At 33.9% G+C, this 14,443-nt stretch overlaps 2 protein-coding genes across 2 annotated transcripts; both read left to right on the top strand.

Moving 5' to 3' along the window:
- The first annotated feature begins 338 nt into the window (after nucleotides 1-338).
- Nucleotides 339-5,419, top strand: LOC143922204 (intraflagellar transport protein 122 homolog). Its single transcript, XM_077445424.1, has 4 exons — nucleotides 339-447; nucleotides 653-883; nucleotides 948-1,164; nucleotides 2,450-5,419. Exons 1-4 carry the CDS (start codon nucleotides 386-388, stop codon nucleotides 2,621-2,623), a joined length of 684 nt encoding a protein of 227 aa, XP_077301550.1. The 5' UTR covers nucleotides 339-385; the 3' UTR covers nucleotides 2,624-5,419.
- On the top strand, nucleotides 3,792-13,068 carry LOC143922203 (intraflagellar transport protein 122 homolog). Its single transcript, XM_077445423.1, has 15 exons — nucleotides 3,792-3,834; nucleotides 3,953-4,107; nucleotides 4,180-4,377; nucleotides 5,735-6,001; nucleotides 6,444-6,608; nucleotides 8,065-8,229; nucleotides 8,411-8,568; nucleotides 8,633-8,907; nucleotides 9,411-9,567; nucleotides 9,644-9,838; nucleotides 9,928-10,036; nucleotides 11,279-11,435; nucleotides 11,503-11,684; nucleotides 11,810-11,968; nucleotides 12,049-13,068. The coding sequence occupies exons 1-15, from the start codon at nucleotides 3,792-3,794 to the stop codon at nucleotides 12,184-12,186; spliced, it is 2,523 nt and encodes an 840-aa protein (XP_077301549.1). The 3' UTR covers nucleotides 12,187-13,068.
- The last annotated feature ends 1,375 nt before the right edge of the window (nucleotides 13,069-14,443 follow it).

The following is a 14,443-nucleotide window of genomic DNA, read 5'->3' as shown; positions in this document are numbered from 1 at the left end:
AAAATTTATCCATAGGTGTCTCTATGATGCTTTGTTGAAATTATTCTAAAAATGGTATACCGATGTTTTTAATTAATTGGCCAGGAAGGCGCATTGGGATTTAACTTAAAAATGTATGATACATATGTGGTAGCCAACCTTTTGGAGGACATAGCACTCAAAGAAGATGAGTTTTAGCACTATTTGTTCAACTCAACTCGATTTGTTCGAAGAAATATATACAATATATACAAAATTGTTAGTTTCTAAAAGCTTTATTATTGTAAACTCCTCAAAAGAGGTGCCGAGCAGAGAGTCGAGTTTGTAACCAATAGCAACGGCAGTGACAACTCAGACAACACACAAGCTCGCTTCGTACAATATCATCAGGCTCAAAATAATAAAAATGCGTACAGTTCCCAAGTGGATTAACAAGATTCACGAGGCGGAAAAGACTGAATACTCTTGGTAATACTCACAATGCTCATATCTTGATTAATAAGCTTTGTACTAATTATTTAAAATGGCAGGCTAGCCTTGGAGTGTATGACGAAATGTCAAAAATGTCAAAAATGTCAACATACTCCATATCGATCGAAAGTACAGCCTAGTTTTAATACTTGTATTGATTGCATATACATAAATAGTATGCACCTTTATTTATTGTTTTCAGCGTGCAGAGTCTGTGCTATAGTCCCGATGGTACCCAGATGATAGTGGCGGCTAGTGAGCGGGTCATGGTATACGATCCTCAAGACGGCTCCTTGATCAGGCTGCTGAGAGGCCACAAGGACACTGTGTACTGCGTAGCTTATGCTAAGGACGGTCGAAAGTTTGCATCGGGGGGCGCCGACAAGATAGTCATAATCTGGACGTCGAAACTTGAAGGAGTGCTTAAATATTCGTACGTATTTGTGTACATGATTTGAGTAGTGCGAATCAAATGACATAATATGTTATCTTTTCAGACACAACGAACCGCTGCAGTGTTTGGCCTACAATCCAATAACTCACCAGTTGACCTCGTGTGCCGTCTCCGACATTGCGTTTTGGTCTAATGAAGTTAAGGCTGTACAGAAACACCGTGTCAACGGGTCCGGGAGAATCACATGTTGCTCGTGGTCGTTGGACGGGCAATTGTTGGCCGTAGGCTTGTCTAACGGCTTTGTTTCAATAAGGGATAAGGTATATATGTACACAAGATATGTATGTCTACAAGATACGGTTAATCAGGGCACCATTTTAAAGATTGAAATAAATTGATAAAATTGACTGAATGTAAAAATGATAATTCTTTACAATTGTACTACAATTAACTGTATGTATTTCAATTTGAGCTGTTTGGAATTTTAACGTGTGATTTTGAATTGAATTCATATGTAATTTGTAATTAAAACTAAAACTTTTTGTCTGTTGTATTGTAAAAAATGTGATGCTATTTTGAAAAGTTGCCAATAATGCCTAAAAAGAATATGAAAATAGGAAGAAAACTGCATTAATGATCAAATTTGACCAAACTGTGAACTTATCTCAATTTCGCTTTGAGGTTACGGTAATATTGCTTTAATTTTATAAGTTATGTACATATGTAAGTGGCCAGTAGTTATATAATATTTGAAATTCAGTAAAAACACAGCGAATGCTTTACTTATTTTATTACATACATATGTGCCATGACAGGAATTACCCCAAAGTGACACATATGGTTTGCTACGATTGTACTTTAAATACAATATATAAGCATTTTATACAATGCGAATTCATATAAACATCCACAGTGACATCTATGGAGAAATTTTTGCAGCATTTTATAATCAAATTGTCGAATTTTAAGACGCTGAATAACTTGAGATTAGCAAGAGAGATAGGAAAGGAGATGCTAATTTTACATGAACCGTTTCAATGAAAATCAGAAAAATTGGCAAACTCTGATAAGAAACGATGGACCTCAAGTCACACACCAAGGTCTGGCCAGCAGCGGGGCTGTAGTGGGAATCGAAACTGTAACATTATGTATGTATGTATGTATGTAGGTAGCATTTGTAAGATTCGAATATAATTCGAATTTGCGAGAAACTGAGGAAGAAGATAACAACTTATTGGATTCGTCACAACAATTAAGATAGAAAAATTGGAAAATTCTAATAGGAGATGGTCGTTCTGTGTTTTTTTAATAACCGTCGACTTGACCTCTCTACTGGTATGCAATAGCTCTGCTAGTGAGTGCACTATGCTAATAAACTGCTATTTTCGGCTAGAATATTTCTGACAATTAAATAGATTACTATGTTAAATCGGTGGCTAATAATATGTATAACTTGTTGACCAATTTAAGTTATTCAGCTACTCACCAATTATGTAAATACAGACAGTTTGCTTTGATCAGACTTTGCAGTTTGATAGTGATAGGATCGTTGAATGGTTTCCGAGATAATTTAAATATGAACAAGTGTTTGTTTGTGTGTTTCAGAATTGTGAAGAGAGGTTGAAAATTAGTCGAGAGGGTTGTCCCGTGTGGTCGGTGCTTTGGACGGAGAGTGCTCTTCTGGTCGGAGATTGGTCGGAGACGCTTTCGTTTTACAACGCGTCCGGTCAGCAAGTTATGAAGGATCGTCCTATTGGTAATTTGCGTTATGTGTTATAATTGCACTCGTTTCATTACTGTTTGAATAATTTTTGTATGATTACTTGTAATTGAAGCGACACTATTTACATACATACATCTTTAAAAACTCTTCCATACTTCTTTATGCTGATGACACAAAAATTTATAAACCTATTTACACTATAGACGATTGTTATAAACTGCAAAAAGATTTGGATAGATTTGCTATATATTGTTTAAATAGTGACCTTTTTCTAAATCCTGAAAAATGTTCTATTTTGAAAATTTTACCAGAAATAAATCTAATGTCACTTATCATTACCATTTAAACCATTCAATTCTAAATACATCCTATTAAGGATCTTGGTGTTATTTTTAATCATAAACTCGATTACTTTGAACATATTTCCTTCATTACTAATAAAGCATATAAATCTCTTGGATTCCTACTCCGCTCAACTAAACCCATTGATGATCCTCATGTACTTAATTTACTTTATTTTTCCCTTGTAAGGTCTCACCTTGAATTTGGCTCAATTATCTTGTTCACCTTTTTATATATCCCATTTTAATTGTATTGAAAAAGTTCAACTAAAATTTATCAAATCCTTACGCTACCGTTTTCCTATCTACGCCCATACTTTTAACAGTCTTTCTATCAGACGACGACTCTCTGATGCTACGTTCCTTTTTATACTCCTAAATGGTTTCCTTGATTGTCCCGATGTCCGGAGTAAGGTTGATTTCAGGATCCCAGTTAGGTATTCTAGACACTCTTTTCACTTGATACTTTCAGAACCAATTCCCTAAAATGTTCCTATCTACAGCGTGTTTATCGTATGTTTAACGGGGAGCTGAATGATGTTGATCTATTCGGTATTTCCTTGCATCAAATCAGGACTGCCATCAGGAGCGTCTTGATTGGTTGATTCATTCTCTATTTCTATTATATACATATGTAATCTTTATCCAATATTACATCACTTCATGTTTAGTTATGTACTGTTCTATTTAGTCATGTTTTAGTTTTTTTTCATTTGTTTGTCTCTATGTACCATTTTATGTAATTTGTAAAAAATTATAATTGGGCCCAGATGTTATTTTATTTTGTTACATTTATTCTTTATTTTTATGCATTTCTACATTTGTTGTCTGTTGATTTTTTTCAATAAATAAATAAATACAGACATGTATGTATGTATGTATAATGCGAATTAAGCAGCTTTTGCTCGGCGAATTATTTATTGATCGTATTTTTATACTTAATATAAAGCTGAATTTGTATAGTTTTTTTCCAACTTTCACCTGCCCGAGCAACGCTGGCTATAATTAACTATTTATTTTAATGTGAATTGATTTGATTTTCAGGTTTGATGCCGGTGTGTTTGAATAGACTGGGCGAGTTGATTTTAGTGTGTGGCGTAAAAGGTTGGATCATCACCACCCTTGAAGGCGTTCCTGTACTGAAAAATTCCCAACAATGGGTCTGGTCCATAGAGCACTGCGACAACACCAACACTATAGTGAGTCCACAGACTAACTTGACAGATTTATTTCAAAAAGTTGGTTGCCCTTAACAATTTGTCATCCGACAGGCTCTGGGATGCTTGGACGGCACACTATGGTGCTATCAAATCGTCTTCAATAAAGTACACGGCTTGTACCACGAGAAGTATGCATACCGGGAGAATTTAACCGACGTCATAATTCACCACCTGACGTCGGGCACCAAAGTCAAAATCAAGTGCCACGACAAGGTGCAGAAGATAGCTATTTATAAACATCGTTTAGCCGTGAGTTTCTATTTTAGCAAGCCTCAACTTCAATATGAGACTTAAATATGTATAGTGTCCTTAGAGCAGTGCTACTCAAACTATGGTCCGCGGCCCATTACCGTCCGTCGGCAAACAAGTAAATAACAAATTAAAACAATAGCTTATGGATAACGTTGCATCATCTCATCAATTTTTGCCATGGAGTGATATATTAGTTAATTTAGAAGATAAAATAATTGACGAATTAAAAAAGTGTTTTGAAACCACAACTTCACTTGCGTCCTTTTGAATCAAATTGAAAGCACAAATCTTCCCAGATCTTTAATACCATGCACTGAAAACTCTTTTACCTTTGCGAGACTGGTTTCTCAACCATGAGTTTCATTAAGACAAAACATCTTAATAGTGTGAATATTCATGATCCATTATGTGTGGAATTGTCTTCGATAAAACCACGACTGGATAAGTTGTCTAATAACAAACAAGCTCATGTCTCATTAGTTTTTTTTTCTTCATTTTTATCTAAGTACATACATATGTATATGATATATACATATTGTACTTTGAAGTGAATAAAATAAATTTTACTACTTATATTTCATACTATTTTTATTTGTTATACGAACAAATTTTCACTCATATACATATATAACCTTTTTATTTAAAAATATGATGCTGGTCCGTGAGAATTACTGAAAAATATATACTGGTCCGCCAACTGAAATAGTTTGAGCAAATAGCACTGCCTTAGAGCACAATGGTGATGTGATATAACATGTACATACATATGTATATGTTACAGTCGGAAGTGTATTTTCAGTTGTAATATATTCCAACTGGCGTTTTAGGTCATTCATATACGAATACAATTCAACTAGTAAATTATATCTCTATGTGCAAGCGCAAATACACTTTCAACAATGTGCGCCAGTTGTAATTAGGGATCCCAAATATTCTAATATCGAATAGTAGTTTTAAGAAGTTCAAGATATTATTAAGATAAAATTTTAAGAGAATCATTATCTGGAACATAAAATAGAACTAAATGTGCTGTAGATTGAAATTAAAAAAAAAAATAAGTTCGTATAAAAAGTATTCGAATATTTGGATTTGGGATCCCTAGTTGTAATATAACAGTTGAGTTTTGACAGCTGTGATGTTATTATTGTATGTAGTCGAAATATATTACAACTGGAAGATACACCTCAATTGTAACATATACATACACAATACAACGGTATTTTTTTAAAATGACGTCACGTTTTTTTGTGACAACTACAAATTTCAATCTTTCGATTGATTTTAATATTTAAAACATGTGCTCTAAAGATATGATTTGAGTCATTGTGATTTAAGAAAATTATTATACATACAGGTACAACTGCCCGAGCGTATAGTCATATATGAGCAGAGCGATACTGACGGTATGCTGTATCGCGTCAAGGAGAAGATACCCCAGAAAGCCGAATGTTCGTTGCTGGTGGCGACAAGCAGTGCTCTTCTGCTGTGCCAAGACGCCAAGCTGGTGATGATCGGAGGCAAGAATCTGGCATCGTGGAATGTGCCCGCTTCGATAAGATACGTGAAAGTTACTACGGTTCAAAATAAAGAAGCACTATTGTTGGGACTCGCCAATGGAGAAGTCCGCAATTTACATATCTCTTTGTTATATATGTATTTTCAGAGCAATGTGTATAAACTTGTACTAACGTGGGTCAGCGTTATTTTTACCGAAGAAATGCATCGCTTGGCAGTTTTCAATTAACCGGAATGACTCGTAACGGCAATTGAGATCATTTTCTATATCCATATTTAGCACATTGTATCAAATTCTTCATTCGTAACACATAGCAAAAAATGCTTGCAGTACTCGAATCGCAACTTGATCGTTTTTAACATACAAAAATTGAATTCGATGATTTTTTGTCTTTGCTACATAATATCTGTACATTTGTACGTTTATTGAGAATGTTATTTAATACTTAACAAGTTGACTTAATTGTATCAAATTGTTGATTGAATGGAAGTCCATTATAATATTTTATTGATTTTAAAGTTTTCAACTATTTATCTTGTATTTATAGATATGGAAAGTCGACCTGGATGAAGCTTCCATGGAAGTGTTGGTGACTATTGAATCAGCGATCAGGTGCTTCGACTTGAGCTCTTCTAAATCGATGATAGCAATCGTGGACGAAAGTTGTTGTTGTCATGTTTATATGATAGCTACGCAGCAACTTCTTTTCACCGTAAGTCTCATTGTATATTTATTTATTTATTTTACATAGATACATATATACGAGGAAGGCATAACAGGTAGACCCCAATGCGCCTTCCTAGACAATTAATTACAAACATTGCACCATTTTTATTACATAAATCGCTGTATTTCGAGAGGCTGAAGAACACGAAATTAACAATTAATTAATCATAATATTGTACATAAATCAAATTCAGATATTTGTTACATAGTTGGTAGGATGATTTTTGCCAATTTGATGGAGGAACCATTTCAACAATGAAATCAGATAAATTGGCAAACTCTGATAAGAAACGATCGACTTGGAGTCACAAATATCGAAGTCTGACAGTCAGCAGTATTAAAGATTAGCACGGGATCGAACCCGGTAACCTCTCGGTGCTAAACATAAACGCCACGTGTTCTGTCTGCAGGCCAATGCCATGCAATCGATAAACGTGCCTCTATCTCATGCGATGCATCAGTACATACAAAATCACATGTTCAAGTATGGACGGTGTCTTTCGTTGTCAGTCGAAATCGTTCGCGTTTTAAATTTGTTCATTTTTTCAGTGAGGCGTACAACATTGCCTGTCTGGGCGTTCCGAATTCCGATTGGGAGAGTTTGGGTTTTGCGGCTTTGGAAGAATTGTCGTTGAGCGTGGCCAAAAAGGCGTTTCAACGGATCGAGAATGTTTTATTTCTCGAATTGGTCGATGTGTTAGAGGTTTGATTGTTGTAATACTTACATATACTTATTGTTATTTTATTTTATTTAGGCCTAACAGGTCAATTACAAAAATAAGTAAGAGACATTGAATATATGTAGAGTTGCCAACAGGTCTTTTTTTAAGAATTGTCTTTTGTAACACAATTCTTTTGTTCTCTATATTTTTTTATATTACACCCGTAATGTCCTCTTTTTCAATTTTGACAATAATTTCACACAGTCCGTACTATATTATAAGAAACTAAGAAACTTTTGCACCAAATTAGCAGTGTATGGATAAATATAGCAACAGAGGTGATGAAATTGAGAGTGAGAATGAAGATGATTAAATTCAACAATTCATTTTTAAGCGTACTTTTCAAGTTCCTAACTACATATGTATGTATTTTCCGGTTATTATGAAAGTGGAAGTAATATAATATTTCCTTTGAGATATTTGGACTTTTGTGTAAATTTGTTTTAAAAATTATTGTGAAATTATGATTCTTTCATATACATTATGATTCTTAGCCTTATAGATATAATCTTTCCTGTACTGGTGGAATATTACGATTACCTTGTAAAATAATGGCATTTTTGGTACTATTTCACTTTAATAATAACCTGCACAATTATAACTAAACATTTTTTTGTTAAATGTTCTTTTTTTTTGTCCATGACACTTGGCAACCCTAATTGAATACAATTGAAAGCATAATAAAAAGCTCGGTTTTAATTTGTACTATTATTATTCTAGGAAATGTTAAATCAAGGCGATAATGCATCCAAAGCTCTCTCGGTAGCTGAAGTTTATGCATACCGAGGAAAGTTTATCGACGCTGCACGGCTATACCGATCCAACGGCCAATCACACCGAGCCCTCACAATGTACACGGATCTTAGACTGTTCCACAAGGCTCAAGTTTGTCTTCTTCATATCTGTACAGTTGTATATTAAAATTATTAAACAAAAAAGTTAAGAAATAATCCACAGATGGACGAGTTTGTCAATTATTTTATATATACATACATATATTCATTTTTTTCACTTTTTTCTACATCCTTTTAGACCCTTTTTTTAGAGAATTATTTTATATTTGTAGGAATACATGGATTCGGAAGATGTGTCGGATCTTATAAAAAAGAGAGCTGAATGGGCTCAGCATATAAACGAGCCTCGTGTGGCTGCTGAGATGTTTTTGGCAGCCGGAGACATAAAGAGTGCGGCGAATATTATGGCACAGAACGGTTGGGTCGACATGTGAGTTATTATTTAAACGAATAGTGTGCGGTGAACCTTTAGAGAATACATATTTATGTTTTAGGTTGGTCGAAACGGGTCGTAATCTCGATAAGGGTGCGAGCGATAATTTATATGTGGTGGCTCAGGCTTTGATCTCGATCGGTCACTTGGAGTCGGCGACCGAGCTGTATCAAAAATTGGGAGATCAGCATGCAATGGTCAAGATGGCAGTTAAGATGGAAAATTGGGAGCAAGCGTTTCAATTGGTCAAACAGAATCCGGAATACAAGGAAGAGGTTTATATACCATATGCACAACAAATGGCTAGGGACAATCATTTTATCGAAGCTCATAAAGGTTCGTACATGGTTACATGAATTTATGTACTACTAGACATTTCAATTTGTACCTTGATATTTATTTTTTATTAATTCATACCAGGAAGGCCTAGCAGGTAACCCCAAATGCGCCTTCCTGGCCAGACACATTGTAGGTACACTTGATACAAGTACTATACAAAGTATGTAAATACATATCAATTAACATCCATTTATGGTCAAATTTGTAAATTTGCAGCATTTTATACAATTCAGTGAAATTCGAGATTGCTTAAAACTCGAGATTTTACGAGAAAATTGGTAAGGTTGCCAATTTATTGGAACCGTTTCAATAAAAATCAGATAAATTGGCAAACTCGGATTTGAACCCATGACCACTCTGTTCAAAGCATTATATGCTAACCACTAGTCTATTCTGCTGGTTATATTGAACATAATCGAGAATTTCTAAATGTTCTTCATTTGAGTTGTATTTATTCTATAATAGTTTCTTATTTTGTGTTATCGATGTGATATTTTCAGCATACCACATGGGCGGTCAGACGGAATCAGCCGCTAGAGTTTTGGGAGTTCTTATACAAAATGCCATCGCCGAAGAACGTTTCAACGACGCTGCTTACTTGCATTGGTTGCTTGCATCACAATCCTTAGAAATCTCCCAAACTGTGGACGATATTGAGTGGGTTAATTCGAAAAGCTTTGAAATTATTGTTATCGACAGTTGAAATTAACATTTTTCTTCTATTCAATTACAGTCAACAACAGAATTGGATAGAATCGTATAATGAAAATGAAAAATATGCAACAATTTACTTTACTTTTCATATTGTGCATCAGTCTATACACGAAGTGTTTTCAGTTTGCCAACCGGAAACGTTGTTCAACGCGGCTAAAATTGTTCTTTCGCTCGTCGAAAACAATGTTCATCCGCCGAAAGGCATTTCTTTATTGTATCCTTTTCAATCTTATGTAGAGTTTATTTTTAGCATTATTTCATTTTTGAAAATCATGTAAGATATTGCGCCTTGACGGTTTTCAGTTCGGTATATTTGTGTTTAGCAAAACAAGGCAGATTACTAGGCGCAAACAAACTGGCTCGTCAGATGCTGGACAAAATTCAGAACTTGAAAGTACCATTTAAGATACAGGTGAATAAATTAAAACGGTTTAACCCTTTGAATGCTGAAGTCATTTCTGTTGAAAGCCCGCCACGCTACAAACTTCGCCCACATTTCCAATTAGAATTATTTAGAAATCAGGTATAAAATTGAAGTTAATCCAAACAAACTCTAGATAACTACCGCCGGGGATTTCAAGTTTTGTAAAGGTGTGTTTAGACTCTCTAATATATCTTGCAACAAAATATAATAAACAAAAGAAGTTTATTAGTGAATGTATTTTTCCAAAACTAGTTCGATCTTCTTAATTGTTGTTAAAATTTAATGCTTTTAAAATGAATAAAAATCGATTGCGTGACGTGTATTGGGATAATACCGGTATATTAAATACGTGATGCTTCTTCCAATAATCACCTATTCGGTCCAATCTGATTGTTCCCATGTGCAACTAGAGACCAAGGCAAAATCTGAAATACTCATCAATTAGGGATTTCCATCGGGTAATTCTGCTATGGTCATAAATTCAGAAATTCCGGTGTAAATGAGTGTTTATAAACGTAGACAAAGCAATTGCACGGATTACACGACTGATTTTTAATGCTACCGGGAAAGGCTTAACAGGTATTATTCTTGTTTATTTTATGCATGCAAAATGTACAAAGCACATTGGCATTCTTCAGGCCCAAGGACTTGTCGGCAAAACGATGATCAGCGTTGGTCAGCATTGAAAGGGTTAATAGTGTTTCGCAAACCCAACATAAAAAATATTATATATCAGACAAGTGTTATTTTCAAAAAATCATTTGTTGTCTGCTTCATGAGCTGCTTTTCTTCTACATATGTTGCTCTAGTATTTCTTTTGAACTAAAATGTTTTAAAAGAAAATCTTAGATAATATTGAGCAACAAAAAAATTAACGAAGCGGAGATTATTCAATCTTTACTAGTGTGACCCACAATGATTTTGAGTTAAAGACGGTAAAACTCAAAAATCTGTAAAAATTGCGCATATTTTAAACGCTCATATCTTTTAAACGGGAAGAAAGGAACAAAAATCATCATCATATTCGAATTCAATGGGCTAAACTTAGTAAAGATTGATTGGTCTCCGCTCTGGTGAAGATCCGAAAGATCACAAAATTAGCTTTTGAAAATACTCTTCCTCTAAATATTCATTATTTTTGTTGCTAATTTCTCTACATATGTAGATTGATTTCTTTATACCATCCTTTTCAGAAATCAGTAACCATCTGTGATATTTATTTGATTGCAGGAAAATGTAGAAGTTTTGACATTGCTCTCACGAGCTGGATTGAACGATAGTAACGAGGTTACGCCGTTGTGCTACAGATGTTCACATCATTTCACACCACTTTCAACAGTTTGCAACTACTGCGGACATAATTTGTACCATTCGTTTCTTACATTCGGTTAGTTGATGTTATGTGAAATTTTTCATTTTTTCATTTGGTATAGAAGTGGTTATTAATGTTTTAGAAATATTACCGTTGGTCGCATTCACTATAGAGGACGACATAACCGTGGAGGAGGCTTTACAGTTGATAGAATCTGATGTGTCTTCTCTCGAAGCTCGGCCAAACGACCAAGAAAATTCTCAGATATTGCGAATAGAGAATTTGTCTAATCTCAAAGACGTGTTCTCAAACAAATCGTTTGAAGTAAGTAAATATTTAATAGTATCTCAACGATTAGCATTTCAAATGAAAAGTAAATATAGTACATAATTATAACATATATGTATAAGTGAGGTCAATTAATTCATATTTTCAATGTTTTTTTATAGGATGATAAGAATGGTAAAGTTGTGTGCAACCGAGAAGATTTGAAAATATTACAGCCATTATCTGTGATAGTCATCAATCGTCGAAAACCATTGGAAACGTTATTTTTTCGCAACGTTATGCCCGACTTACACATACAGTATTGCCCTCATTGTTACAAGGTTTATATCAATATTGAATGGGGACTTAAATATGTACGAGTATACCATAAAACAACAACGTCGGTTTGTTTTTGTTTCAGCTATTTTACGTGGATGATTTGGAATCGCAGCTGATTTCTAAAGCACTCTGCTCATTTTGTCGTAGTCAACTGATTGACGGGAATGGCACTGAACCGTTAAAATCCATTATTTCATCTTCGTCATTCTCTCTTGAATGAAAATTTTTGGAATGGAAGAAAGATATACTGTTAATCAAGAAAGCAATCGAAGAGGTCTGCACATAAATATAAAGAAGACGAAATTTATGCTATGTAGTTGACAAAATGCAAACAGACACCGGTGATCTAAACGTTGTATCTAGAGGTGTTAGAAAGAGTTAAAATATTTAATTACCTGAGAACTTGGTTAAATTAAGAGCTTGACCCAGATGAAAACTTAAGAATCCGCATCGAGATGGCTAGAACAGTGTTCATCAACAATAAACAAGCATCACAATCTTCGTACGCGTTTGAGATTCGCAAAGAGTGCTGCTATCTGGATGCGAAACGTGGACTCTGAAGACCAGAATGATCAGCCGTATCGAAGCTTTTGATATGTACATAGGTCTACAGGCGTATGCTGAAGATCCCATGGACCAAAAAAGTCACAAATGAAGCTGTCCTCAGCATGATACGGAGAGGCAGGAAACTTGTTTCTGTCATCAAGTGGAGACAGATGGAGTACCTCGGACGCATGATACAGGGTTCAAAATACGAATTTTTCCGTTTGATTATCATGGGAAAAATAGAAGGTAGAAAATGGATTGGAAGGAAGAAGTTATCATGGACTGATATGAGCGCTGAAGAGCTGTTCCGAACCGTTGAATCGAAGAAGAAGTCACCACTAACAGTAATTTTTTTCTTCAATAGATTTTCAACATCTCATTCATATTTTTATATTTTTCCATGTTTTTAAAAGAAAAAAAAATAGACTAAGTGGTATTTGTATTATATTTACATTTATTAAAATATATAATAAAAAATTGAGTGGCACATTTTTGGAAAATTTGTAATTATTCCATGTAATTATTGTGTGTTGAATTACATTATAAATTTATTTTCATAAAGTTGTTTTATTTAAAATTTTTGTGATATCCATCTACACCAGCGGTTTCCAAACTGGGAGGCGCGCCTCCCACGGGAGGCGCGGACTATTGCCAGGGGAGGCGCCAAAACTTTTTAATAAAAAAATAATTTTCATACCATAATATCTACAAATAAATAAAACTTCATATCGTAGCTTGACAGTAAAAATTCAATGCATGAATGTTTATTTTCATTTTTATATACACATTTAATTAGCAACCTTTCTCGAAGAAAACCTCTCGATAATTAAATTGTTAAACTTGCCTATTTGGTTGAAATTTTTGGAAAATTGAGGTGTTTAAATAAATCAATGCAGGGATCACAAATACATCCACTTGTTCAAAAAGACAAAGTAAAAGCTTTCATTAAAAAGTTGAAGTTATGGAAATCAAATTTACAAAAGAATGATTTGGATATGTTTTCACTTTCCAAAGATTTCTGGGCCACAGCCAATATTGAAGCAAGTAAAAATCTTTTTACTGACCACTTGGATGGTTTAGTGCTGCATTTTTCCAATTATTTCAAAGACCTTGATTTCTCAAAGTTTTTGTGTATACAGAATCCATTTAACTACAATGAAGAAGGCGAATTCGAACTGACAACTATCGAAAAAGAAAAATTGATAGAATTATCATGCGATAGCTCACTAAAACAAAAGTTTCAAAATGAAACCATAATTAAATTTTGGATGAATCTTAGTGGAGAGTATGAATCTTTGTATTGCAAAGCAATGCAAGTGTTTCTACCGAAAAGGAGTTACGAGTGGCACTCTCCATATTGCCCCCAAGATTTGATAAACTTTGTGCCAAAAAACAACAACATCATTCGCATTTAATTTTGATGTGATAGATGTAGTTTAATTAGTAATTTAATATAATAATAAATATACGTGTTCGTATAAATTTATGTTATAGCAAAACCTTTTTATTATTCTGTCTATTGTAGTGTTCAGTATTTTTTTTTAAATAAAGGTTTATTATTTAAAACGTGTCTATATTATTATATATATTAAAAAATAAAAGGTAGGGAGGCGCGGAAAAAAAAAATTATTTTAGGGAGGCGTAGTAGCATAAAGCTTGGAAGCCGCTGATCTACACGGAAATTCTAAAATCATATAGGTATTATTTTATGATGCCTGACATCTCTTGAATTTTACAAAAATATTTATAAATCAAGATTTAAATTTGACAATTTGAATATGTATTTTTTTTAAAAGCTGTTTGATAAGTCTATTGAAACAATTGCAAATATAATAATTTGCTTAAATTAATAGCGAAATTAAAAAAAATATATCCAAAATCGTAGCTTTTTTATTAATTATAGATGGCACTATATTTATTTTACACATTGA

The sequence above is a fragment of the Arctopsyche grandis genome, unplaced genomic scaffold (assembly GCF_051622035.1).
Source record: "Arctopsyche grandis isolate Sample6627 unplaced genomic scaffold, ASM5162203v2 HiC_scaffold_800, whole genome shotgun sequence".
In the NCBI taxonomy this organism is placed as follows: domain Eukaryota; kingdom Metazoa; phylum Arthropoda; class Insecta; order Trichoptera; family Hydropsychidae; genus Arctopsyche; species Arctopsyche grandis.
This window is presented reverse-complemented; position numbering and strand designations above follow the sequence as displayed.

Excerpts from the sequence above, each read along its gene's own strand:
- LOC143922204 (XM_077445424.1), top strand. The coding sequence starts at position 386 with ATGCGTACAGTTCCCAAGTGGATTAACAAGATTCACGAGGCGGAAAAG. Across the intron at positions 884-947 it reads GAAGGAGTGCTTAAATATTC|ACACAACGAACCGCTGCAGT; the intron begins GTACGTATTTGT and ends TTATCTTTTCAG. Across the intron at positions 1,165-2,449 it reads TTGTTTCAATAAGGGATAAG|AATTGTGAAGAGAGGTTGAA; the intron begins GTATATATGTAC and ends TGTGTGTTTCAG.
- LOC143922203 (XM_077445423.1), top strand. The coding sequence starts at position 3,792 with ATGCGAATTAAGCAGCTTTTGCTCGGCGAATTATTTATTGATC. Across the intron at positions 4,108-4,179 it reads GCGACAACACCAACACTATA|GCTCTGGGATGCTTGGACGG; the intron begins GTGAGTCCACAG and ends GTCATCCGACAG. Across the intron at positions 4,378-5,734 it reads TTTATAAACATCGTTTAGCC|GTACAACTGCCCGAGCGTAT; the intron begins GTGAGTTTCTAT and ends TTATACATACAG.